General features: G+C 40.4%; 2 protein-coding genes across 2 annotated transcripts; both read left to right on the top strand.

Annotated features, from left to right (window-relative positions):
• The first annotated feature begins 98 nt into the window (after window positions 1-98).
• LOC120456559 (TWiK family of potassium channels protein 7) lies at window positions 99-20,112 on the top strand. Its single transcript, XM_039643439.1, has 8 exons — window positions 99-390; window positions 18,105-18,266; window positions 18,329-18,452; window positions 18,508-18,657; window positions 18,875-19,066; window positions 19,132-19,247; window positions 19,314-19,406; window positions 19,468-20,112. Exons 1-8 carry the CDS (start codon window positions 145-147, stop codon window positions 19,621-19,623), a joined length of 1,239 nt encoding a protein of 412 aa, XP_039499373.1. The 5' UTR covers window positions 99-144; the 3' UTR covers window positions 19,624-20,112.
• A 640-nt stretch (window positions 20,113-20,752) lies between these two features.
• Window positions 20,753-26,966, top strand: LOC120456557 (cytochrome P450 4g15). Its single transcript, XM_039643437.2, has 6 exons — window positions 20,753-21,404; window positions 22,002-22,199; window positions 22,654-22,836; window positions 25,353-26,080; window positions 26,141-26,432; window positions 26,534-26,966. The coding sequence occupies exons 1-6, from the start codon at window positions 21,206-21,208 to the stop codon at window positions 26,695-26,697; spliced, it is 1,764 nt and encodes a 587-aa protein (XP_039499371.1). The 5' UTR covers window positions 20,753-21,205; the 3' UTR covers window positions 26,698-26,966.
• The last annotated feature ends 203 nt before the right edge of the window (window positions 26,967-27,169 follow it).

Genomic DNA, 27,169 nt, shown 5'->3' with positions numbered 1-27,169 from the left:
GAAATGTTGGACGCACTGCATCAAGGCGGGCCGGGCCCCTGAAAACCAAAAGAGAAATTGAAATAGATATCAATAAATAATTAAATGATAGTGCAAGTAATTTGGGCATAAGCCAGGTCAAGCATAAAAAAAGCGGAGTGGAGAATGCCGATGAAGAAGGTGACGGTGAAGGAGTACGATTCGCAGGATGAGGCCAGCACCGAGCTGCTGGAGAAGCTCAAGCACCTGGACCGCCGTGTGGATGCCGCCGAGGGCGGGGGCGTGGCCAAGGGAGCGGGCGGCGGACGGCGAAGGAGCAGCGCCTGCTGGCAGTCGGTGAAGTGGAAGTCGGCGCTCAATCACATCGGACTGCTCGTCTCCCTGTCCATTTACTGCGGCGTGGGCGGATTGGTAAGCGAACGTGTGTTCCATGGGCACCCACCAGACCCGAACATAACTAAGCAAATATTTAATTATTTTCAATGTTTTTATTTATTTATTTCTTATTTTTTTTGCTTATTGGCTTGCCTTTTGCGGCTGCCGCGAACATGCAAAATGATTTGTGTGTTGTTGGGCCAAAAGCCGAAAACTGCTGGCATTCAAATTGTTTGGGGCAAGGAAGAAATGCAAAACACACACAATTACAGTGCCCCATCGAAGAGGGGAATTAACTGGGGCCTAATATATACCTAAAACCACTAAAATGCTCTTTTTCAAAACACTTACAGTGTAAGAAACCTATTTAATTTACAATTTGAAATACATAAAACCAACAATGCTGTCTCATTGAAATAAATGTGAAATATTGAAAGTAGTACATTGAATATTTGAATATAAATTATGAATGCATCGATCGCGTACTGTACGAATGCGAATAAAAACAATAACCCAAACAGAGCGCAAATTTATTGCAGTGGGAAATAGTAAAAATTAGCCCAAAATTAAGTCATAAAACTATTTTGTACATTTAAGTGCCCCGCCTCCCCTAATTGCCACTGCACACAAATATCCACATATCCACATATCCACACATCCAGACGCCCAAATCTGTCTGGACGGCGGAGCAGGAGGCACTGCATCATGCGGACCACGTCCAGGCCTTTTTGGCCTTGTCTAAACATTTACATTTTCGCCAATGACGTCGCGGTTTCAGCTCTTGGCCAACATATATGTAGATATATATGTGTGTATATACTCGTACTTATATATGGGTATTTGGAACTGATGCCGCCAGTTGTCCATGACTGCAAACCACGAGCTGCAGTTAATCCGCGCCAATAGATGGCAATAGCAGCCGGGAGCCCTAATTGCTGTGTCCCACGACTTGACATATGGCCAAGTGTCGTGCCGGGAAGGTATTTGTTACATTGCCTCTCAATTTCCGCGGACTCCAGCAATTGGCGATGGTGTGGGTGCTGGGCAAAATGAGCCAAATGAATGGATGTCGAAGCTTATCGAGGATGTCTTATATATATACACAAAAATTCAAAAATCATCATCAAAAATTGAAAAAAAAATTTGAAAAAAAAATAATTTTTTTCTGAAAACAGATTGATAGGAAATTTAATTACGAACTCAACGAGGTATGACATTCCATATTTGGACCAATACTTCGAATGTTATGATCAAAATACTCATATTTATAGTCGCAGAAACACGATTTTCGGCAACAATTCAAAAATCATGGTCAAAAATTGAAAAAAAATTTGAAAAAAAAAAAAAGTTTTTTCTGAAAACACAGTTTGATAGGAAATTTAATTACGAACTCAACGAGGTAAGACTTTCCATTTTTGGACCAATACTTTGAATGTTATGATCAAAATACTCATATTTATAGTCGTAGAAACACGATTTTCGGCAACAACTCAAAAATCATGGTCAAGAATTGAAAAAAAAATTTTCAAAAATATAATTTTTTTTTGAAAACACAGTTTGATTGGAAATTTAATTACGAACTCAACGAGGTATGACATTCCATAATTGGACCCATACGCACTGAAGTAACTCATCATTAAGGGCATTGAAAGCGGGCTATTTGTTGTGTCTAGATTGACATGAAAAATCAGTGCCTAAGAGGCCGCAAATATGTTCACCTTAAAACAATGTTATTAAATGCGTCAAAAAATGGGCTTAGTTAACAAAATGCTACCCTTGGCTTGATTATCTAAAATGATTATTCATTGAATTAATCGTAAAAACTCAAGCATGTGTATGGGGCAAATCGACTATATTCCTATGTACTCGTACTTCCATCGACTGACTGACTGACTGCCTTGGCAACTAATGATGATTCATGGTGCGTTGAATTCCTCGATTTATCTGGGCCACATCAAGTTGAAAATCCGCGCAGCATTATCTTGGCCCAATCAACACCTCGCTGAAATATCGGGCGATTTGCGCAGATTTCTGGCAACTAAAGCCCTGCATTAATCAGGCAACACATTCGCATTCATATGGATTGTCGAGGAATCGCCCACCCAAAGCACCCTTCCCGAGTTTTTCCAATTTTCCGACCCTTCCATCTCTTGGCCACACACACACACCACATGTTGGCCAATTATGCGCACTGCTCACTTAAATGGCTCATCAAATTTATTTCAAATTCAAATTCACACGGTGAATGGCATTTGTTTTATGTTCCGATTTCCCGAGGCCTCAATCGCTTGATCTTTTCCTCATCCTCATAAACTGAAAAAAAAATGCATTTAAGCTGTTGAAATTCTAATGTGTAATGGTTTTTAGAATAAAAAAATATAAAAGAGGCACACATTTTGACCGTTTACCAATCATAATAGTTCCTAATTTATGTGCCACGTGACAGTAAATGTCCAACTTCAAAGTTAACGCTTTGATTTTTGCCACTTACTTAACCCTTCAAACGGAAATGAATCCTGTGACGTGAACGGAAGTGTCCACATCAGCATATCACATGTCATTCAACTTGTCTCACAGTTTTTCTTCAATGTTTTCCGATGCCGGAAATCAGTTTCAGCCACTTGACCAGCGACAAAAACTTTTGATACCCATCGCGTTTTCTTCAGTACTAGTATAAGTTTCAACAAAAGTTTTTGGTCCCATAAATAGCTTTGAATTATGATCTTTGGATGTTGTGTAAAAATACACCAACATGTGCTTAAAAATAGCCTTTTTCTTTATTTCTTTATTTGTCTTTTTAAAGTAAGAACTTAAACTTTAATTTATAAAAAACATTTATATAGAAATCTTTTAAAATATTGCAGCAATAGTACTAAGCTCATGGCGTCATCCTTTCGGCCGTCTCCTTTTTCCGGAGATAAGCCACTTTAAAGTGAAAACACTTATTTTTTGGGGCACAAACACATAAAGTTTTAATTGCTTTTGTTGACGAGCTGGCCATGAAGCAATTGACATTTATCTATTTAATGGGTTCGCTTCCATTTTCCTCCGCCGACATGAGCAAGTTTATTTATTAATTAAGCCAAATTCCCATGGGGTTCAAAGGAGTGGGTCTCGAATTACGAGCCAACAGCCTCCCTTTCACATATGGCAAAAAAAAAAAAAAAAAAGAGGAAAAGTGGGATGAGTGGCCATAAATCATTTTAATTAGCATTTTGTAGCATACTTCAAGGCGTCGTCGATTCCCTTCACGCTTGTGTGCGTGTGTGTGTGTGTGTGCTTTCTATCTGCTTCTGTCTCAGTGTGTTTGCGTGTGTGTGTGTGAGTGAAAAATTTCACTTTGTCAAAAGTTGTCCAGCGGAAAAAGTTAGAGGCCGAGTGAATTAAGTTGCTGGCCAAAACAACAAAACGGCCAATTAGACTCGAGTCAACCCAGCCCATTTCCCCACTTTCTTCCCTTTCTTTCCAGTGGACAGAGACAGCAAAGGCCAACTTATTAGCAACCAGCTGCAGTAATGATGTATACATTAGAGAAAAATTAACACTAGTCAAAAGAACAACGAACAATGAAATGATGTGATATAATGAGATAAATTGATATAAATCATTAAGAAATACTTAGATGCTAAATAGTTACCACATTTCACATTAAGTTTAAGTGATCTTTGGAAAATATATATGCTTGACGGCGGCTGTATTGTCTTATATGTGGATTTTCGCATGTGTGTGCTGGTGTTATCTGATTAACTGACCCATCCAAGCCTGCCCAGAAATAATTTTTCATATCGAGGCCAATTTGCTTCTTGGCCTTGAACGCAATCCAAACAGCAAAGCACTAAAACACCAAAAACCAAAAGCCAAAAGCCAAAAGTCAGGAACTAGGCACGGCCCAATAGACGCTTTCCGCTCTTTCGCTTTTCCGCATTTCCATCGCGGATGTTTGCAGCAGGAAAAGCAAAGGCGAAGAAGAAGAAGAGAAAGGGCAAAAAGCGCGAGGAGGGAAACGCGGGAAAATCACGTCAGGCTCACATTAGGAGCTTATTTTGACAATTTTCTTTTTGCCCGCCATCAAGCACACAAAAGGTTGGATAACAATAAACAAAAGATGGTTAAGCTCATAGGCCTTAGCTTAAGTTCAATTTAAAACCTTTTTATAATAAATTTAATATTTTTGCTTCGTAAATTAAATTATTTGCTTTGTATCCTTTCACCACAAGTGATGAAATACCCAAAGTCCATTTGATTTGGTTTGCTAATGAAACCACGATGGTCCAGCGCCCAAAGCTATGCAACACTTTTTTTTTGGGAGACAACCTTCTTGCTCAATTAAGCGGCAACGTCTTGCTTTCCTGGGGTGTCAGAGCTTGTTTTTCCAGCAATTCACGGATTGCTTGAACAGAGGAAGAAATGGCAGATAAAGTATTTATTTAGCTAAATCGTCTTAAATTTTGCAACATAGTATTTCCAAGAAAACTAAATATTAATATATGGAAAAGAATGGCAACAATTGATGTTTTACAATTATTCAATAATTATCAATGAACAACAAATATTTAACAAAGGAAAATCGACAATTATAACATGCAACAATTCAGTGATATATATGTACATATGTGACATGTAACACTAAACTTACAACATTAAAAATGCAACATAACATTTGCAACATTGAAGTTGCAACATTGAATTTACAACATTGAATATTCAACATTGAATTTGCGACATTGAATGTGCAACATTGAATTGGCAACAATGAATGTGCAACAATGAATTTGCAACATTGAATTTGCAACATTAAACTTGCAACATTAAATTTGCAACATTGAATTTGCAACATTGAATAAGCTACATTGAATTTGCAACATTGAATTAGCAACATTGAATTTGCAACATTAAATTTGCAACATTGAATGTGCAACAATGAATTTGCAACATTGAAACATAGGTAACATTCAACGCTAAACATAAAACATATCAAAACATATGTTGTATACAATGTAATTGACATACTTGACATAATTTTACATAATTAATGAAATGTAAAAAAAAATTTCGTCCACCAATACATATAATTCCCAATCAGTTCTGACTCAATCCTCATGGGATAGCCGCTCTGGCAGAACGCAGATCAGTTGACCGGAAATTTAAGTGTGTTAGTAAAAGTAGTAGTTTGTGTGTCTGTGTGTGTGATAGTGGTTCCAGAGGCCATGTGGACATCCCGTCGTCGATCTGGATGCAGTGCACCATGGACTTGACCAGGTATGTTAGGAGGTAAATTATTATTATATTATTATATTATTATATTATTATATTATATTATTATATTATTATATTATTATATTATTATATTATTATATTATTATATTATTATATTATTATATTATTATATTATTATATTATTATATTATTATATTATTATATTATTATATTATTGATATTGTGATACTTGTGATACTTGTGATACTTGTGATACTTGTGATACTTGTGATACTTGTGATATTGTGATATTGTGATATTGTGATATTGTGATATTGTGATATTATGATATTATGATATTATGATATTATGATATTATGATATTATGATATTATGATATTATGATATTATGATATTATGATATTATGATAATATAATAATATGATATTATGATATTATGATATTATGATATTATGATATTATGATATTATGATATTATGATATTATGATATTATGATATTATGATATTATGATATTATGATATTATGATATTATGATATTATGATATTATGATATTATGATATTATATTATGATATCTATAATATTATGATATCTATAATATTATGATATCTATAATATTATGATATCTATAATATTATGATATCTATAATATTATGATATCTATAATATTATGATATCTATAATATTATGATATCTATAATATTATGATATCTATAATATTATGATATCTATAATATTATGATATCTATAATATTATGATATCTATAATATTATAATATTATGATATCTATAATATTATGATATCTATAATATTATGATATCTATAATATTATGATATCTATAATATTATGATATCTATAATATTATGATATCTATAATATTATGATATCTATAATATAATAATATCTATAATATCTTATACGATTAAGTTTGCTATGATTATGTTTTATGTAATTAAGTTATTGTATTATGATTAGGTTAAGACAGTGGTGAACTCAGGTATAAGTGAATATGCAGGCTACTTATTTATAATGTAGGCTATTATATTTATATTATAGGCTGTTATATTTATATCATAGGCTATTATATTTATATTATAGGCTGTTATATTTATATCATAGTGTATTATATTTATATTATAGGCTGTTATATTTATATCATAGGCTATTATATTTATATTATAGGCTGCCTTCGACAAAGTATGGCATGTTGGATTATTATGCAAGATAAAGACCATGCTTCCTGCGCCCTACTTCTGTATTTTAAAGTCATATCTAGAGGGACGAGAATTTAAAATCACAGTGAGGAATAACTACTCTTCCGTATATCCAATGAGAGCTGGAGTCCCACAGGGCAGCGTCCTTGGACCACTTCTATACTCCTTGTACACTGCAGATATCCCTTGCCCGAACTACGATCACATGGAAGCACCCTACAAGGCTCTTATGGCAACCTATGCAGATGACATCGCAGTGGTGTATAACTCTGGGGACAGCAGAGAGGCAGCGAAAGGAATGCAAGAATACATTAATGCTCTGGCAGCCTGGTGTAAACGGTGGAATCTAAAAATAAATGCAACGAAAACCACAAATCTATGTTTCACATTGAAAACGCTCATCAAAAAAACACCCCCACTCCAGCTAGAAGGAGTTACACTAGACCAGCCGCTGCAAGCAACATATCTAGGTATAACACTGGATAAACGCCTCACCTTTGGGCCGCATCTCAAAAATGCAGTAAAGAAATGTGGTCGCAGATCACAACAACTGAGATGGCTCATGAACAGAAGGAACACCCTCTCGCTGAGATGCAAAAGAGCTGTATATGCGCACTGTATCCTACCGATCTGGTTATACGGGATCCAGATTTGGGGAATCGCAGCCAAATCAAATTACAAACGAATCCAGGTGATGCAAAATCGAGCACTGCGACAAATAACCAACTGCCCCTGGTACGTACGGAACTCTACACTCCATAAGGACCTCAATCTCTACACAGTTGAGGAACAAATTGGGAGACACAGAAGTCGATACAGTGACAGACTACAGAGTCATAGCAGCCTTCTTGCAAGACGTCTTATCCCCGCTCGACCTCTGAGACGACTCAAAAGGCAAGGCTTTGCCAAGACATTTGGACAGCAGTAAAAACTGCTATGCATATATGCTCCTACTTCACTAATTTGTATACAGTGTTTGGTTACCCCTAGAATATTTCTCCCCTGTGATGTTAAGATACAATATATGATGTACAGATTCTTCACTTAATAAATAAAAAAAAAAAAAAAAAAAAACCTTCTTGCAAATTCCAATCATGTACGCTCCATTTGCCGAAACCGAAACTTTACCCAAACTCACCGAACAATCTAAACAATGACAATCCAAGCGATTCGATGCGGGACAGTGAAACATGCGACACAAGATGGGGGAAATAAACAAAGTCGGACCGAAGTGTTTCAAGTGTATTAAGCGGCACTTTCACATCCTTGCAACGCATGAGGCATACCAAGCGCCATTCAATTTGCAACCGAAAAGGGCACACAGATCACACAGATATCGCCAGTCATAGTCGAATCGTTTCGAGGGCGAAAAGTGGAAAGCCATCAGCAATTTAACACGCAAGAATGGAACGAGCCTCTTTTCCTTTTTTTTGTTTTACATGTGTCAAGTGGCACGAGATACAAATTATTTTTGGCCAGCGGCCAGGAAAATACAGCACATCAAGTGGGTGGGTGGTTCGAGTTGGTTTGCGCTGAAGAGCCGTAAAATGATTAACAAATTATGCGGCGACAGGCAGGTGACAAGTATGGGACAGATTTATGCGGCCGCTCGCCAACTGTGAAATGAATTTATATTCAACAAAAAATCAAGAGATTCTGCGGCGTCGCGTGTGCCATCCCTGCATTCATAAATACGAAATGAATAAGCATCGAATTGACTCATTTGGGGAAACACTCACATCGAATATGTGGCAGATATATACTATATGTATATGGCATTGATATATGTGTACATACATATATAGTGGATGTGCACACGATCCAGGTCACCAAGTGCATGGAGCAGTTAGCCCCGATCCGCTGGAAGCTGGGTCCATCAATCAATCGTTAATGTCCCAGCCAGTTGGTTCATCGCGTTTATCAGTTTTTACTTTTAATTGTTTTTTTATATTTCCTTTTTTTTTATACATATTTCGCTTATAAGTCTGGCCAGAATTCTGTGGCGAATTTATGTACTTTGGGAGTGCGAGAAATTGATGGTCGGCCATTTGACACGCATGTTTTCGCAGCAACTTTTTCTGCAAATCATTTCAAGTGATGCAAAAGTTATTCGTAAACTTTTTGCAAAATAAACGATTTCAGCGTTAAATATTTTTAAACATTTGTATCATTTTGTGAATGGAAATCCTCTTTCTTACTACCTATTTGAAAGCTATTCACTTTGAAAGGCTGATTCTGTTTGTACTGTTTCTACAAAGAACCGTTTCGTTTGCTAGGCAAATTGTTGCTCCAAGATTTTATAAACTTTTTTGGCAGTCATTTTGAATTTTCCGTCGCCAAGGAAATTCCATTGCATTTTCCGCCAGACGGACACTATTTACATTTGCCATTTTATTTATTTGCCATTTAAACGTTCGTGTTTTCTTACACATTTTTTTTTATGCTCATCCCACACTTTTTTTGCCGGCAGAAACGTCATTGTTTTATGGGCGGGGCACACGCCCCTTGGGAGTAGCGACAATTAACCCACTCGGTCCTCAATTAACCCCCGAGCATCACTATCACTTTCAGTTTTCCGCATTGTTTGCTTGCTCGCATCATTCTCACCTTTATTTTCTTTTTCGGCGCTGCTGCTGTTTTTTGTTGTTGTTGTTATGCTTGTTTTTTTTTGCGGCGCACGAGGCGTATGAGTAATATGCGTATGCGTGATTTTCTTATTTTTTTTGTTGTTGTATGCTACCATGTAGCATATTCGCCGCTCGTTTCGGTTTCTATCTTTAAGCGTGAAGCAAATAAATTTGAAGAATTCTCGTTCACGCTCCCAGCTCGCGGAAATAAATTGAAAATCATTTGTAAACTATTTGCAGAATCGCAGTATAATTATGATGATGATTGTTGGCCGTATGTCTGCCAAAACAAACTGGCCATAGAAAATGTGCTGGCATTAATAATTTATACAATTTATTAGCAAATTAAAATAATAAACTACTGCTGCCGCTGCCGCTGTTTTGATTTATTTATTTTCTTTGCATTATATCGTTGCTTCTTTCATTCTTCGAATATTACGAATTTGTGGTGTGAAATTTAAATTGGCAACAAGGTAAAGAAAACAAAAACCAACATGGAAACAAGCAAGCAATTTTATGTGGAGTTGGCATGTCAAGGTTGTTGTTGCTCTTCTCAAAGTCTTGTTATTTTCACTTTTTTTTCCTTTTGTGTTTTTTTTTTTCGTGGGTGGGTGTAATTGGGAGAAAGGGGCAGGAAGTGGGTGGAAGTGGCTTATAACAAAACGTTCGACGGCGAATTAGCATAATTGAACAGGAGTTGGGGAAAGTACTCCAGTTAAGCAAAGGAAAACATGCAACAATTTGCATAGAGACTGAATCAATGCTCTTCGATTTTTTTTTTTCGGCACTAAAGGGTATTTCATATCTTTAATATTTAAATTTTATACCGGAATTTATTTAATGCTTAAATGCGATTTATTAATAGAATTGCAACATTTTTATTAGCAAGAATCGTTGGGCGTGTGATCAAATCCAGATGCTCATTATGATTTCTTTCATATGATAGCTCGCACTAGAAGACAGCTATATGAGCAACTGACTTTGATCTCTGCTCTATGAGCTCTTTGCCATGTCTGATTCCCCATATTTATTCCATTGATTTCAGTGAAAAAAACACTTGTTTATGTGGTGGTAAAAGATTATTGTTTATTAGCTTTCAAATAGGAGGAATTCGAATTGCGAAGTTCCTTTCCCGCAGCTACACTGCAAACACTTTCACCCATTTGCACCGCACCAATTACCAAAAGTTAGGAGCCTTGCCAGCAAAAGAAGCCAGCGCACAGGAGTTTGTGGCCAAAAAACAAAAAAAAGAGGCAACTAGAACTCGGTCAACTTTTTAGACCCGGCCATTGTGGCGCCTTGCGTGCTGCATCAGAATCGCTGCTAAGCCAAAATCCGAGCCAGCCAGTCCCATTAACCCACCTCCAGCTGCTCCAGCTCCATCTTCCACTCTTAACTGGGCCAATTCGAACCCCTACCCCCCTACTCCCTCCTCTCACTTGAGCATTGACGCGGCTTTGATTGTTTTACTTCTTTGCCCGCAAGTCGCAAGTCGACACAATCTCAGACATCAGGCAGCACGCGATTCCAAGTCGAAGCAACTCAATTTCGAAGGGAAAACGCAGAGGCAGTAGCAGATCCTTAAAAGGTTTTCCCGCGGTATCAATAGAGCATGCTGGTCCAAGGGAAATGCTGCAGATATTCATTGAAATTCCCATTGCAAGACTAGATTTTCCAATACTTTCCTATTTAATGGCAAACTGATGCCACATAACATTTTCCCAAGTTCAATGGGTAACTTAAAGTTGATAGGAACTCAAGCCGATAGCGCTGCCGTGGAAAAGTTGCGTGCAACATTTTTTGCATGTCGAATTGGCGTTGATTGATGATGACTTGCTGTGTGTGGCCGCGAGTGTGCGCTAAATGCACATAATGCGCATACGCAGCGTGTGACGGGGTTTGGGTTCAAAGTTTCGCGGCAAACTCAGCATATTTTCCGCAAAAGTAATGTGAACGACAAGCGGCAAACGATAAAAACACTTACGCACTTCAGCAGCGAGTAAATAGATGGATGTAATACTTTGCTGAACTCTGACAAGCGGCAAAATGCATTAAAGTTTAACTTATTGAAAAGGGGGGCACCAGAGTTATGAAAGTTACACAAGTCGATTATGTAAATTGCCAGCGTTCCAGAGTTCATACAATGTTGGTGGGACTTGGACTTACGACGCCGAAGGCCAAACAAATTTGGCACCGGACTTATGTGTAACTTTGTTAAGTTAAATTAAGTTTTTGACAGCTTGCTTCCTTGCTTTTACTTTAACCTTTTGCTGGATTACTTAGATTCAAACAAGACGCGAGATTTATATAGACAGCCATATGCAAGACTCTTAAGGCCAACTTATTAGTGTTTCCCACAACCGTCAGTAAAAGCTATCAGTTTCATGACTGAAATGATGCCATCGCTTGCAAATTGAAAATAAAATCAAATAATGTGTGAAATATGCGCGAGTGAAACCCACAAATCATCGTGGGCCACGAACAAGAATAAGAACAGCCAAGAACAGCAATCTCATTAGCCAACAAATTCATCCGGCAGCTGGCCACAACACAGTGTCAATCAAAAGTCAGCGTCCATCACCCCCCTTTTGCCCATGGACAGATGCCAAAGCAGAGGAATGGGTGGAGGTGGAGGTGGAGGTGGAGGCTATGACTACAATAACCCAGCTCATAATGAGAAAATTAAAAAACTATCACTCTTGGCTGTCCACGAAATTTGCCTAGCACTTCATTATGTTCGAGCCATCATTATTGTATGCGATGTGATGTGTGTGTTTTCATTTTCGCTGTATCGTTCGCTCATTAAGACACTTGAGAAGTTGGCATGTTGGAATCTCGAGATATTTGGCAGCGAAGAGCAGGTGACTTTTCGGGGTAGAAATCTTCCTAATTTGGCCCGTCCGAATTCATGACTCATTTTATATTCCTCGCATTATTTGGAATTATGTAGAAATAACAACTTTAAACACTGCATATTTATGGCGCAACTAGAGCTTTCTTGTTTTCCACGAATCTCTTTTATTTGGACACGCGAAGTTGTTAGTTGTGAGCAGCATTTATATTATTATATTTATTATAATTACTTATATTATGGGTATATTATTTATTCATATTCCGTATATTATATATAGCTTTGGAATGCAATCTATGTTTTGTAGTTAAGTCTGCGATACTATCGCCTGCTGTCGTGAGTGGCATCCATCGCCAGCCTCCGCCCCCACCCCCGCGACCATGCCCATCCCCTTCCCCTACCTCTACACTTACTTCTACCCCCTCACCCCCCTGACATGCCCTGCCATGTGGCACGCAATCCGAAGAGCTCCGTTTCGATCCGACGGACGTAATCTTTCTGCTTCTGGATGGCGCTGCCATGTTTGGCTCACTCGCACAACGCACATCGCAAATCGCGGAGCGGTAAAAAACGCGCCGCAGACGCGCACAAATCAAAGGCGGAACTTACATGCGAAAACAGCCAGTCAGTCAGGTGAGCGGGGGAGGGGGCGGGGGCAAGTGTGTGTTGGAGTGTATAAAATGTACATATCGTATACATATATATGGATATTAGTCCCAACAGCTGATTTGTTGTCGTGGCATGCAAATGGCAGCCACCTCTGCGATTTCCTGTTCCTTTTTTATTTGGGCTTTGGGCTTTTCCGCCGCCTCCGTTCGCTTGTCACGTGCTGATGGACACGCAAAGAGGGTGGGTCATTCTGGGGGGCCGGGGTCAAAGGTTGAGTGTGGCCTCCACTTGCGTCGCATTTGTTATGATTTTTTTTTTTACCCCAAGCAGCTCACAGAACTGAAAGTCGGCTTTAGATTGAGTGAAGTGATTGCTGATTCTGGGAGTTCCTAAAATTAATTCATATAACTGCCTTTTAAAAATAATTGAATTTATAACCAACTAATTCAATTGAAAACTGAACCATTTATTTATAGTAATATTACCATTACATTATAAAAAACATCTCTAACTATTAATAGTATTTGTTCAATTTGGGCTTACTAATCAGCATATTGCTGCTGATTTCCAATTCCTGTGATGATTTCCCATTTCATTCGAAAACTCGCCGCTAATCAGCAACGTGGTCATCTGGCCATGTGACTGGCTGTGTCCAGACCCGACAATGATGGCAATCACTGGCATTTGCCAGCGAATCACCACCACGCCCAGTCCATGGATGAGCACTGTGCGATGGCGATGGCGTTTGGTTATCTGGGTCAGGCGATGGCATTACCATAAAATGAACATCCAAATAGACGGCGGCGCTCCAGGAATGGCACTTGCTCTTGCCGCTTTCCGCCGGCCATTGTGTCCGGAATTGGTTAATTAACCGCAGGTGGGGCTACAGCTCACTCCGGCATTATCATTCCTTTGGACTTTAATTTGATTTCAGTCTTCTGTTATTTTTTTGTTTTTTTTTCTTTCTTTTTATTCCCTTTATTGTTGTTTTTTTTTCAACTCTGCCCATATTTCGGTGCCTTCTCGGCCTTGGCCATAATAAGTACGCATAAATATGTCAAGTGGGCAAAAGTGCGAATGGAGTGGCCCACAGCGGGCGGTGCTCCTCGGGCTGCTGTGCTGTTGGCAATAAAAAGCCATAAGCGTTTATACATTTACCATCATAATTGGGCCTTCTTCCGGCAATCCGTGTGTCAACGAGCCAAGTTAACTTGGCTTGAATTGGGTGGGTTTGGGATTGGGGGATTCCTTGAAGTGTTTGCCTGGGAGTCTAAATGTTGTTACAAGTGCCTCGTGCTGTGATTGTTTTGCTTAGCAATTATTTACTACGCCTCGCTGGCAGATTACCAGCCATTTAATAAAATAATAGTCATACGATGCGGAATGATTTGATTTGTTTAAAGTATTCCCTTTTATTGGTTTGAACAATTTGTAAAATCGCACATTCCCATGAAACAAATACTGGATTTTATCTTTTCAGTTAGTTATTATTATGCGAACGCAGAGATGCCGAGTTTTTGGCAATTTTGGCAGCATTGCCATCAAATCACTTAACAAGTGCGATCGTTAAATCTTACAATAGATCTTTTGGGCCAAGAGCCCTCGGGCAATTCGGTTTTATTGCGACGAGCGAAGCGCACTCAATAAATAATCAAAACTTAATGGACTGACAGCGATTTATGCGTGCAACAACAAGTTTTGTGGAAATTATGTCTAATTTGGTATCAAATCATAAACTCATAAAATCAACAAGCCGCCCGCGGATTTACTATAAACGCGAACGACAGCAGCGCGGCGATACGGAAAATGTGGAAAAGTGTTTTTCGCCTTTCCTGCCCTTCCCGCTTTCCACGGCCCATAAACAAACAAGTCTTCTTTTCTTTTCTTCTCTTTTTTTTTTGCGGGCAAATGAAACATTATTTAAGGTTGGTGCGAAATCAGAAGCTCAAGAAGGGCGCCCAACGGACGCCGTTGTCCATTTTCCGCACTTTCTGCATTTTCCACAATTTTCCACAATTTTCACATTTTCCACATTTTCCACAATTTTCACATTCTCACAATTTCCACATTCTCACAATTTCCACATTCTCACAACACTTCCGTTTTGGCAGGACTTTCTGCGTTTGGGTCAGGGTTCTGCCACTGGCGGTCATTGCCGCCCATGGAACTAATTTTCAATAAATAATACCAATTTATATTTATTATGCAGTTGGCCGTTTGTTTTTGCTTTCCGCGTAACACTGTGCGCTTCTGGTAAATAATCATAAATACGAATGGTTAAGATTTATTGCTATTTTGCAGAGTGCGTTGAGTGAACCCGTCTACGTTTCGTTTATTTGGGCATTTTACACTTGCTTGCCGTGGCTTTCGCACAATAAATCTTGTGATTTTGGGCCTTTTAACAAGGTTTTTGACCCACTAAGTGTTATATGCTTATATTCCACATATAAGTAAATAATTCTTAAAATATATAACCCTGCCTGCTCGACTTCTTCAGTTTCTTGCCACTACGACTACATGGCCACGTATGTAGCTCACATAAAGCCTAAGTTATTGGGTCCTATATCATATAATATATATAATATGACGCCCTATGAATCCTTCCAAGGATGTGGTGTTCGGAATCAATCCCTGACCTTGTCCCTTAAAATCAGTCCGCCGTTCAGTCTGCGGATTGTTTACTGACCGTAGCCCGCTTTTCGGGGCGCTCGCGGCGGAAATGAATTATCGCCCGCTAAATGGGCGCGCACATCATTATTGCTATACTTCTTTACATCATTATTGCTATACTTCTTTACATCATTATTGCTATACTTATTTACATCATTATTGCTATACTTATTTACCCATAGCGGCAGCGCAGCAATATTTTAGATGGGTTTTCTCTCCCTTGGCTTTGTTTTTTCTTATTTTTCTGTTGTTTTTTGTGGTTTTTTTGTTATCTCTGTTATTACCCCCCCTTTGGTAATGAAGAGAAATCGCGCTGGACACTGGAAAATGCGGTGGGGCATTAAAAAAGAGCAAAAGAGGAGCAGCTGTAAAGGCGCGGATTACGAAACTGCTTCCGGTCTCTAGCCTGTCTTGTCAATCTGGATTAGCTGGGCTCCCTGCCCCTCCTCTTCCATTTCAAATGCCACTCCCCGAATGTCCAGAATAACGCTGGAAAAAAGGGGGCTTCATAGTAATTATTATGGCATGTTATACATATTTCAGAAATATTTAAATCTTAGGTGGCTTAAATGGTATATACATATTTAGCTTTAATGGATTATAAATATTTTAAATGAAATATCTATAGTTTAAATAGTCTATGGTTTAAATGGTATATATAAAGTTTAAACTGTATATACATATATAGTTTAAATGGTATATATATAGTTTACATGCTATATAGATGGATTAAATAGTAATACATATGTATTAAATCGTATGTGGATTTTAAGTAAATAATATACAAATCATTAAAGCCTAAAGTTGTTAAATTTAATCAAGAACTATACAACGTAAATCTCCATATTTATATACTTTTACTATTTTTTAATTATTTATTTGCTAATCATTTTTGTGTGGTGTATACACCGAAGGGGCCACTCCATTATTTCCATATGTCGTGCGTTAATTGCGGCACACGTATGATGATGGCTGGCTAGATCCTCAGTCAGGATGGTCAGGGGTTTTGGGTTTTGGGTTCTGGAGTTTGGGGATTGGGGATTCCACACTCTGGCTCCGCTGCGTGTGATTTATGGTGTGCAAAGTGGGGTGACAAAGTGACAAGTACTACGAGTATAAGCATAAGCCGCGCAGGGCAAAGAGTTGTGTGCAGGAAGTCACTTTGCGAAACAGTGATTTTATGAGCAAAGCGGGTGGAACGAGTCACTTGTCATGAATTTGGATTGCGGCTTAACCCAATTTGATATTTTGTAGAACACAGCCACACGCATATTTACACAGTAAATGTTGCGCTATCAAGTGCTATAGTTATTGTAAGTTTATAATGTAACTTCAAATAGAAAGACAAGCTATATACTTCGCTGAAGTTAAGAGGGAAACTTATATAGATACATATGTAGATACATTCTAGAGTACCAACAGCAGTCACCGTTTTCGAATACATCACCCACAGCCACTGTGCTATCATAACTCAGGGGAATCCCCTGTTTGCCGAGTGGTCAGGCAGCCAAGGGAGCAGAGGAGCCCAGGAAAACCCCATTTCCAATAATAATTATAATTTATGCGCCAGCACACAAATGAACCCAGACGCAAACTTTCAGCTGCTGGTTTGTCCACAGATCTGTCCACTTGCTCCTGCCGCAGATACATCTATCTATAATATATGAGTATGAGATGGAACCACTCCATTCTACAACTTGTCCTCTTTCGATTGGGAATAGGGAACAGGGAACAGGGAACAGGGAACGAGGGATTGATTTCGGTGGACAGGAATTAATTAAGCAAATGCAAAAATGTGCAACTGGGGAAGAGCAAGGACATGGACAGCCACCAATTCAATTAATCAAAATGAAGACGTGCGAGGAATTGAAAGCATTTGCAACTCTGTCAAAGTCACAAGTGATGCAAACACTTTCGAGTCACTCAAGGCTGCCCATATATCTTTCTTTCTTAGCCCATTTTCTTTTCAGTGTGTGTCTGTGTGAGCCGAAGAAAAATTGTCTGACACATTTAAATTGAATTTCCAAATTCATTTTGGTTTTCTCTGTTTTTTTTTTTATTTTTTTCGCAAACATTTCGCCTGCTGGCTCGCCGCTCGATTTGCTGTTAAAAATAAAACTGGAAATCAATTTGTACAAACTATTTTTATATCGAAAACAACATACTACAAGTTAAACAAATTTCCAGCGATGATGTGCGAGAAATTGAATGAAGATTGGATTCTGTTGTATTTACGTTTCTTTCCATCACTTAGGAACATCAAACAAAAGCATTTCGAATTCCACTGAATGGGCATTTTTTTTTTTCTTGGCTGTTCTTGTTTGGCTCATTAAAAATAATCGTTAAGTTATTGTTCATCATTATAATTAGTCGTCGGGGTGAGGGTCACAGGGTGAAGTTCAGCATTAATCGGAATTGAAATGTAAAAATGCCCGGCATAAATCTTATTAATTCCTAGCATAGTGTAAACTTTTGCTTGCCAATCAAAGAATTGAGGAATACCCAAAAATAAGTACTAATGATTTGTATATAACTTTTCACTATTTCCCCCCCGCCCAGATATTTCGCCATTTGGAACGTCCTGCGGAGGTGGAGCGTCTGTCGCATCTGAAGGATGTGGTGAAAACGCACAGAGAGCGCTTTCTGCACACCATACTGAACAACACCGAAGTGCACAATCTCGACGAGCTGTTGTCCTTCGAGCTGGCCAAATACGAAGCGGTTGGAGCAGTCCTACTCCAGGCTATCCTTGATATTAACTCAACCAATCCTCTCTCTTGCAGGCCGTTCAACAGGCGGCTGAGGGGGGGCTACTCATTGTGGCCGATAAAGACTTTCCAGAGCCCTACGAGCGATGGAGCATTCTGCAAGCTGTGTTCTTCTCATCGACTGTGTTAACCACCATAGGTGAGCGATAAATATTTAACAGAATATTTAACTAATTACCATTGAATTATTCCAGGCTATGGCAACATTGTGCCAGTGACGACCGGTGGTCGGGTATTTTGCATTTGTTTCGCCCTCATCGGCATCCCGTTCACACTCACCGTGATTGCCGATTGGGGTCGACTGTTTGCTACCGCAGTCTCTGTGTTTGGCAAACACATGCCCAGTAAGTAACATACCAAAAAACAATTGCCTATTTAACTGCGAATTCAATTGAAAACAGAAGCGCGCACAGTGCGTATGCGTGATATTAATGCGGCTGCATTCAAAAGCATTACTCATGCGCACCGTTGGTTTTTTTTCTGAGCATAATTCATTTGTGTGTGAATTGCTGAATATTTGACTTTATATACTCACATATTTTTACAAAATAAACCCCCCAGCCAAGCCAAAGTTTACCAATTTCATTGGCAAAACCTGGTTCTATGCCATTTTGGCCGTGGGCTTTCTGGGCGTTTACTTGGCCGCCGGAGCTGGTCTTCTCCTGCTGTGGGAAGATGATTGGACATTCTTCGATGGCTTCTACTTTTGTTTCATCACCATGACAACCATCGGATTCGGTGATTTGGTGCCAAGTATGGTTCTGTAAAGTGTGCATCTACTGCATTTACTTACCATATTTATTTACCATACTTTTCAGAGAAACCCAACTACATGCTGCTGTGCACATTGTACATCCTCATTGGCCTGGCCCTGACATCGACCATAATTGAGCTGGTGCGACGGCAATATGCCACCAGTTGGGCCAAACTGCAGGTAAGTTCAAATTTGTACTTATTTTTTGAGTAGCCTACTCAATATTTGAATTTTCCTATTTTCCAGGAGCTATCTGGTCCCATGGCGGAAACTTTACGTCGCTTGGGCGAAACAGCGGGCACAGGACTCGATTACACAGCCCTGCAAAAGGTCCTTACGGTATGAAATCGCAATGCCACTAATACAAACATACGATAATAAACGAAAATTGTGCCAACAGGTGTCCATGCCCAAGTGGAACAGCAAGAAGAATGAACACAGTCCAGATATTGCTGCCCTGGAAGCCATCACAAATGCCATTTTGAAGGAGGTGAAGGAGGCGCAGAACAACAAGCCGAAGGTCCTGCAGATCGTCATCTACGAGTCCTCCGTTTAAAGTGCCCGAAATAATCAGAAGAAATGGGCAAACAGAGAGAGCTTCCATCGATGATGAAAAGTGCTGCATAGTTTTGGGCAACAAATATCAAGGGAAATATCAAATGTAGTTAGGCTGCCGATCGTCAAGCACATGTTACAGTGGACACTGCCTACTGGCTACTGTAGCACTGTAGCACTGTAGCACTGTCCGACTTCCATAAGTTAGTGTCCGTACTTATAGCTATTATATAGTCAAATGTCTAGGCAATAACATTGCTCATACGTACTGAGGTCACATCAAACACAAACTCGCACACAAACACACTCACATACATATACACACACACACACACACACATGCAAAGCACGGCAGGTGATTTACTATCTATAGTAATAGAAAATCTTTTTTTTTTTGAGGAACTCTAACCGTATGAGGTAGCTTAAGTTATTGGTAATCTTAATCGTAACTCTTGTCCATACCATGCATAAATGTCATCTTAAAAATAAACCCAGAAAAAGACTTCAACAATCAGCAGGCGTTTTGAACTTGGAAAATCGGAAAAGCTGAAATGGGATTTTTAAGTAATCATTTATTTTCCTGCTAAAAGCTTTGACTAATTTCGTTACTCGGGCAGAAGCTCAGTTTTCGTGACGAATGGAACTTTCACCGAGAGCTTAGAGAAGACGAAGACCTGAGTTCCGATTCACATGATCCAATTCTGCGGAGAACACCGCATTCACCCCGCAGTTATTTACGCAAGCACTGTGAGAAAAGTTTGCCCCCTTTTTGCCCTTAACTACCCTTCGGTAGTTACTTATATGGAAATGGGTTAATTTCAGCTTTTCTAGAATACTATTTCTATAGCATTTCTGTTGCACATACATATGTTGAACATTGCTGCATTGAGTGTTAACAAAAAACTATTAATGCATTTGCTTGCTTGCCAGGTGCTAAGTTTTTCGCCCAGTGCAGTTGTGCTGCACATTGTTGGCTATAAAAGTCGTTCGCACCGTCGACGCTGTCTAGTCGCTGGAAAAGAGGCGCGAGGAGTGCGAGTGCGGTTCCATCGTTTCTGATTTATATATATGTACATACATATATACATATATCCAGCCGATTCCGAGTCCGTAACTCCGCCATCCGATTCCCGTCCGGTCCCATCACACCACCATCCCCATCTATAGTATCCCATCCCATCGCATCGCATTCCCTGTGTGTGTGGGTTGATTTTCGTGATCATTTCGCGCTGGTTACCTCGGCGAGGGGCTGTCACCGTTTAGTTGTGCGCTGGCCGAGCAGCGAGTAACATCCGGTCCACCGATCCAATCCGATCCGATCCGATCTGATCCGATCTGATTCGATCCTATACGATCCGATCCGCAATACCCAATCCAATCCAGCCCATGGATAGCTGATCGATCCGTGTGTACTGTGTGCGAAGTGTGCGTGCGACGATCGATTGGTTTTCTTTTTTGTTTTGGTGTTTTTTTGCCCTGGTGCCCTGGTGAAACCGACAGAGAGAGAGCGAGAGAGAGAAGGAGAGTGTGTGCGAGAGAGAGAGGAGAGTGTAAGAGAGAGAGAGAGAGAGAGAGAGAGAGCAATGGAGGTGCTGAAGAAGGACGCCGCCCTGGGCTCGCCCAGCAGCGTCTTCTACTTGCTGCTGCTGCCCACCCTGGTGCTGTGGTACATCTACTGGCGATTATCACGGGCCCACCTGTACAGGTTGGCCGGACGACTGCCGGGACCCAGGGGCCTGCCCATCGTGGGCCACCTGTTCGATGTGATTGGACCCGCCTCATGTAAATCAACTAGCTTAAGTCCCTTTGCCACTACTTCACCCTTCTTTCTATCCGATATAAGGGTTAAGCAGCCAGTGAAAATTGCGATTATGGATTATGGGGTTAACACGGGATATAAATGGATAACGCATAAAAATATTTTATTTGAATTTTAAAAAAGAGATTTGGCGAAATAATCCTGCTGCTACTGAGAAATCTTAAGGAACTTAAGGGAAATATAAGTAAACTCAGTTTTGAAAATGTGTTTTATAAACACTGCTGCCAGCACAAACTTACTTAAATTAATTTTTTCTCATCTGCTGCTCAACAAAACGTAAATGCTTAATAAAACAAAAATCGAAATTTTTATCAATTTGAAACTTGATTGCAAGTAAGGTAAACTTGAACAGTCACTTTATCAAGAAGAATATTTACTTGATTTGAAAAGAACTTGAAATACATTACATATATATAGTAGGACACCACTAATCCTTTTACCATAATATATACGTGATTCTGCACTATCCACTGACCACTATCCACTGTCCACTATCCACTATCCACTATCCAATTGAATCCCAATGAAGTTTACTGACCAAATATCCCCGCCATCCGCAGCGGTTTTCCGAACAGTGATCCGCAAGAGCGCCCCCTTCGAGCACATAGCCAAGATGTGGATCGGGCCCAAGCTGGTGGTCTTCATCTACGATCCGCGGGACGTGGAGCTGCTGCTCAGCAGCCATGTCTACATCGACAAGGCCTCGGAGTACAAGTTCTTCAAGCCCTGGCTGGGCGACGGACTCCTGATCAGCACAGGTGAGGGGCAGGAACAGAACCCATTTTAGGGAGGGGGGGTACCACTTGCCACTAATGCAATTTGCGAAATCATAAATTAATTAAGCGATCCGCTAGCCTGACAGTTGGCACAACAATGCCGCTATAAATAAAATCAACGTCGCAGAAAAGTCACGGAAAAAAAAATTACTCAGTCTTTTGAAGTGAAGCTTAACGAATTTCCGTTCTAATGTGTTATAAAATTATGAATAATAATAGAAATTTTTGCCTGGCTTAGAGCAATGATTTTGAACTTAAACATAAATGTTCAAAAAATTATATTATATTGTATTGAATCACTTAAAAATTCCAATTGTTTATTAAACTTTTAGAGTTCTCTGTTTGATTTACGGATTTATTACCAACATATTTTGAGTTATTTTTTTGAAGAGTAGTCAGTATTGGTTGTACATTCCTGCTCCATCTATTGTTGCAGGTCAAAAATGGCGATCGCACCGCAAACTGATCGCACCCACATTCCATCTGAACGTCTTGAAGAGCTTCATCGAGCTGTTCAACGAGAACTCGCGGAATGTGGTGAGGAAACTGCGTGCGGAGGATGGACGCACGTTTGATTGCCATGATTACATGAGCGAGGCAACCGTGGAGATTCTATTGGGTAAGTGAGCAGTGATCTGCAGAGCTACAGATATAAAGATATACAGATATACAGATAGAGATGTAGATATATACAGATATAGAGATGTAGAGATGTAGAGATAGGTGCGATAAACGGATATGGGGATAGGGATGGCTAAACCGTGATTACACTAAAGTACAGTCAACCCACACGCACTCGCAATCGCAGCGCTCATCCGTAATACCCATACCCATACCCATACCATGCCAAACCACACCATGCGATGCCATGCGAGATACGATACCATACCATACCATAGCATACCATACCATGAGCATACCATGAGCATACAATCCATACAGATGATGGTGATCATCATTTCAGTGCGGACACTGTGCGTGCGCCCAAGCCGCCTAATCCCCGCTAGAAACGTACTACAGCACATACACTACGTGGATATGGACAGATTATGGACACATTGTATGCCACACACAATTGAGTGCAGACCCATTTCCCTATATACTGACAAATCAAAAATTTGCCGCTTTTGTTGTGGCCCCACAATGGGAGCAAATGAGCTATATGTATATATATATATATATATATATATATAGTATATATATATTTCAGATCCCGGCCCCCCGATTTAACCGAATTATGCCAACGCAAGCGGCCAAACTGATGCAAACCGGTCGGATTTGTCCCCTAAACGATCATGTGGCTTAGTTATGAAAATTCCATAATTAGGGGATATATCCAAGCTACAACTAACTAACTAACTTACTAACTAACTTACTAACTAACTTACTAACTAACTAACTAGATAGATTCCTTATATGGCGTATAAATGTGAAGTAAATGCTCTTTGAGTAACTTAGTGGGCCAAAGTTATTTGGGAATATGAAAGAATATGAATATATATATATGGTATACAAAATTATAGCTTTATAGACCCCTAATAATAATTTAGTTAAAATTGAAGATAGTTCATGGGGAATGCGAGTAAAAATGGTATGTAAAATGACTATTGGAAACAACCTCATAATTCTGAATGCAGGTTAAGGTAATCCTAGGTAATCCCCATTACTTTGGACCACCCAAATGGGCTTGTTTAATACCATAGCATGCCAATGCCACCCAGACGGCAATTCGCTTAAGGCCAAACACGTTTTGGGCCTGGAAAATAGTAAAAAAGTGAAACCGCCGACTTGAAGAGCCTAGACAATTTGGCAGGCGGCCAATGTTAATGACATTGCGGATCGGAGAGCTCGGCCGATTTGGGATTGATTTGTAGGCCATTGCATAATAATGCGAGCCCTGCACAACACAATTGAAATGCAGCCAAGATTGCAGAATGCAATTGGCTTGGATTGCATTGGATTGGATTGGATGCAACGGGTTGGGTTGGGTTGGGTTGGGTTTGGGATTTGGGACCTAGGCGAACCGAATGAAAATGCAACGAATGTGGGATTCTCGTACTCAGCTGCAATTAAAGCCGCACGTCGCACTGCCATTAAGCATTTAATCAGGAAAATTTGAATGCAACGACTGAGGTTGTTGTTCACGGCGATTATTACTCTCGCATGGGGTATGGGGTATGGGTCTGAATCTGAGTCTGAGTCTGACGCAAACGGGCAATTGCAATTAGCAATTAAGACCTCAACGAAACAACAAATGCCAAGCGAAATGCCTATGAAAAACCGGGCAAGTTTCCACAATTCGAATCACAGGAATCCGTAGCCAGGCAAAAACCAAATGTGTCATTGCATAAGCCTGATTTTTCCTTTATTCTTTCCTTCAATTCATTTATAGTGCACTATAATTTATAAATTGATGGTAAATATAACTATATGTAGTATTAGTTATTTGCGTGCCGATGAAATTCACTGACCTATCCCATTCGAAACTTGAGTATTTCCAGCCGTTTTTGAGATTGTGCTCACATTTTCCGTACATTTTCTTTAGTTCTATTCAGTTATAGACTGTTTATTGCATTTCCCTGCAATTGGCAACGTACTGATTTATATGAAAATCAATAAATAAATAAAGGACTCCTTTTGCCAGCGAAACAAATGCCAAATTCCAGGCTCGCATTTTTCCCACAGCACAAAAACATTGTACACACGAAGCGGATTTGTCCGTAAGCTCGTTTATGCTGTCATCTATAGATCTATTTATGCATTGTATCTACAATTAGACAGGCGGGATGGTGAGCTGGCGGGGAATCCGGAATCCGGGGGCTACCTCCGCAGCCTGTTGTCTGTTTGTTAAGTTCAATTGGCGCTTGGGTCAGGCGAGTGCATTCCACTTCCCCCCATTTGTGCTGGGGGTCCATCCACATCCACATCCACATGCCATCCCATCCGATCTCCTCGCATCCGATCTCGATCGCAATCTGCTCTTCAAATCCAGATCCGAGACTCTGCACTGAAACACTGAAAGGAAAAGTACGATTCAAATGTAATTGCATATTGTTTGGCTTATTGTCTTTAGTTTCTTTAATATTCAATTTGCTTAGATAGAATTGTATAAATACAGACTGTTTCCCATTCCAGAGACTGCGATGGGTGTGTCGAAGAAAACGCAGGACAAGTCGGGATTCGAGTACGCGATGGCCGTGATGCGGATGTGCGACATCCTGCACGCCCGCCACCGCAGCATCTTCCTGCGCAACGAGTTCGTGTTCACCCTGACGCGCTACTACAAGGAGCAGGGTCGCCTGCTGAACATCATCCACGGCCTGACCACCAAGGTGATCCGCAGCAAGAAGGCCGCCTTCGAGCAGGGCACCCGTGGATCTCTCGCCCAGTGCGAGCTGAAGGCAGCCGCCTTGGAGAGGGAACGCGAACAGCTTGGTGGTGGTGGTGGTCGTGATGAGCTGATGGCTGGCAGCGATGACAAGGACAAGGAGAAGGACCAAGAGAGGGAGAAGGATAAGGATAAGGAGAAGGAAAAGGAGAAGGCGACTCCGGTGGCGGGACTGTCCTACGGCCAGTCGGCTGGCCTCAAGGATGACCTGGATGTGGAGGACAATGACATTGGCGAGAAGAAACGGCTGGCCTTCCTCGATCTGATGCTCGAAAGTGCCCAGAATGGAGCACTGATAACGGACACGGAAATCAAGGAGCAGGTGGACACCATTATGTTCGAAGGACACGACACCACGGCAGCCGGCTCCTCGTTCTTCCTCTCGCTGATGGGCATCCACCAGGACATCCAGGATCGCGTACTAGCCGAACTCGACTCCATTTTCGGCGACTCACAGCGACCGGCCACGTTTCAGGTGGGCAATTCCATAGACTTAGTTGTACTTGTAATTACGAAATCCCCCAATCAATTGCAGGACACACTGGAGATGAAGTATCTGGAGCGGTGTCTGATGGAGACGCTGCGCATGTACCCACCAGTTCCACTGATCGCCCGCGAGCTGCAGGAGGACCTCAAGTTGAACTCGGGCAACTACGTGATTCCCAGGGGCGCCACGGTGACGGTGGCCACTGTCCTGCTCCATCGCAATCCGAAGGTCTACGCCAATCCGAACGTCTTCGATCCGGACAACTTCCTGCCGGAGCGGCAGGCCAATCGCCACTACTACGCATTCGTGCCCTTCTCTGCGGGACCACGCAGCTGTGTGGGTGAGTCACATATTTTACACTGAAAAAAACCATATATGCGTCATGGATATGAGGAAAATCATGTTGTAATAAATGGCATTAATGGGTTGTATATTTTGTAGGGCGCAAGTACGCGATGCTCAAGCTGAAGATCCTTCTGTCGACCATTTTGCGGAACTACCGTGTCTACTCGGACCTGACCGAATCGGACTTTAAGCTGCAGGCGGACATCATCCTGAAGCGGGAGGAGGGATTCCGCGTGCGCCTGCAGCCGCGGACCAGGTGAACCCGGTGACCGCGACGAACACGAGCTAGGCAAACCAGGTGGACCAGGTGGACCAGGTGAAGCAGGTGGTGCTGGTGGTGCTGGTGGAGCAGGCGGACAGCACACCGTATTCACCGTACACCGTACACACAATAAGCTACACAGAACGGACACTTATCCATACATACATATATCTCCACTTGTTGGCAAGTGATAGTCACCGGTTTATACAGTAATATTGATAATATTAAATAATAAATGTGCTCCCACACTCGATTTATTGAATAGTATAATGATTATTTTTTTGTCGCATTTAACACGAAAAGCAACCACAACTATCGTCATCTTCCTTTAATTGTTCTACTATATTTTTTTTTTTTGGTTATTTAATAATTATAATACCTATTTTTGTGTAATGATTTTGACAATAAATCTTTTGTGTAATTATACAACTGGCCTTTTTTGTGAACTTAGGCTTTGAAAAGTTATAATA

Source organism: Drosophila santomea, chromosome X (assembly GCF_016746245.2).
Source record: "Drosophila santomea strain STO CAGO 1482 chromosome X, Prin_Dsan_1.1, whole genome shotgun sequence".
NCBI classification, from domain to species: Eukaryota; Metazoa; Arthropoda; class Insecta; order Diptera; family Drosophilidae; genus Drosophila; species Drosophila santomea.
This window is presented reverse-complemented; position numbering and strand designations above follow the sequence as displayed.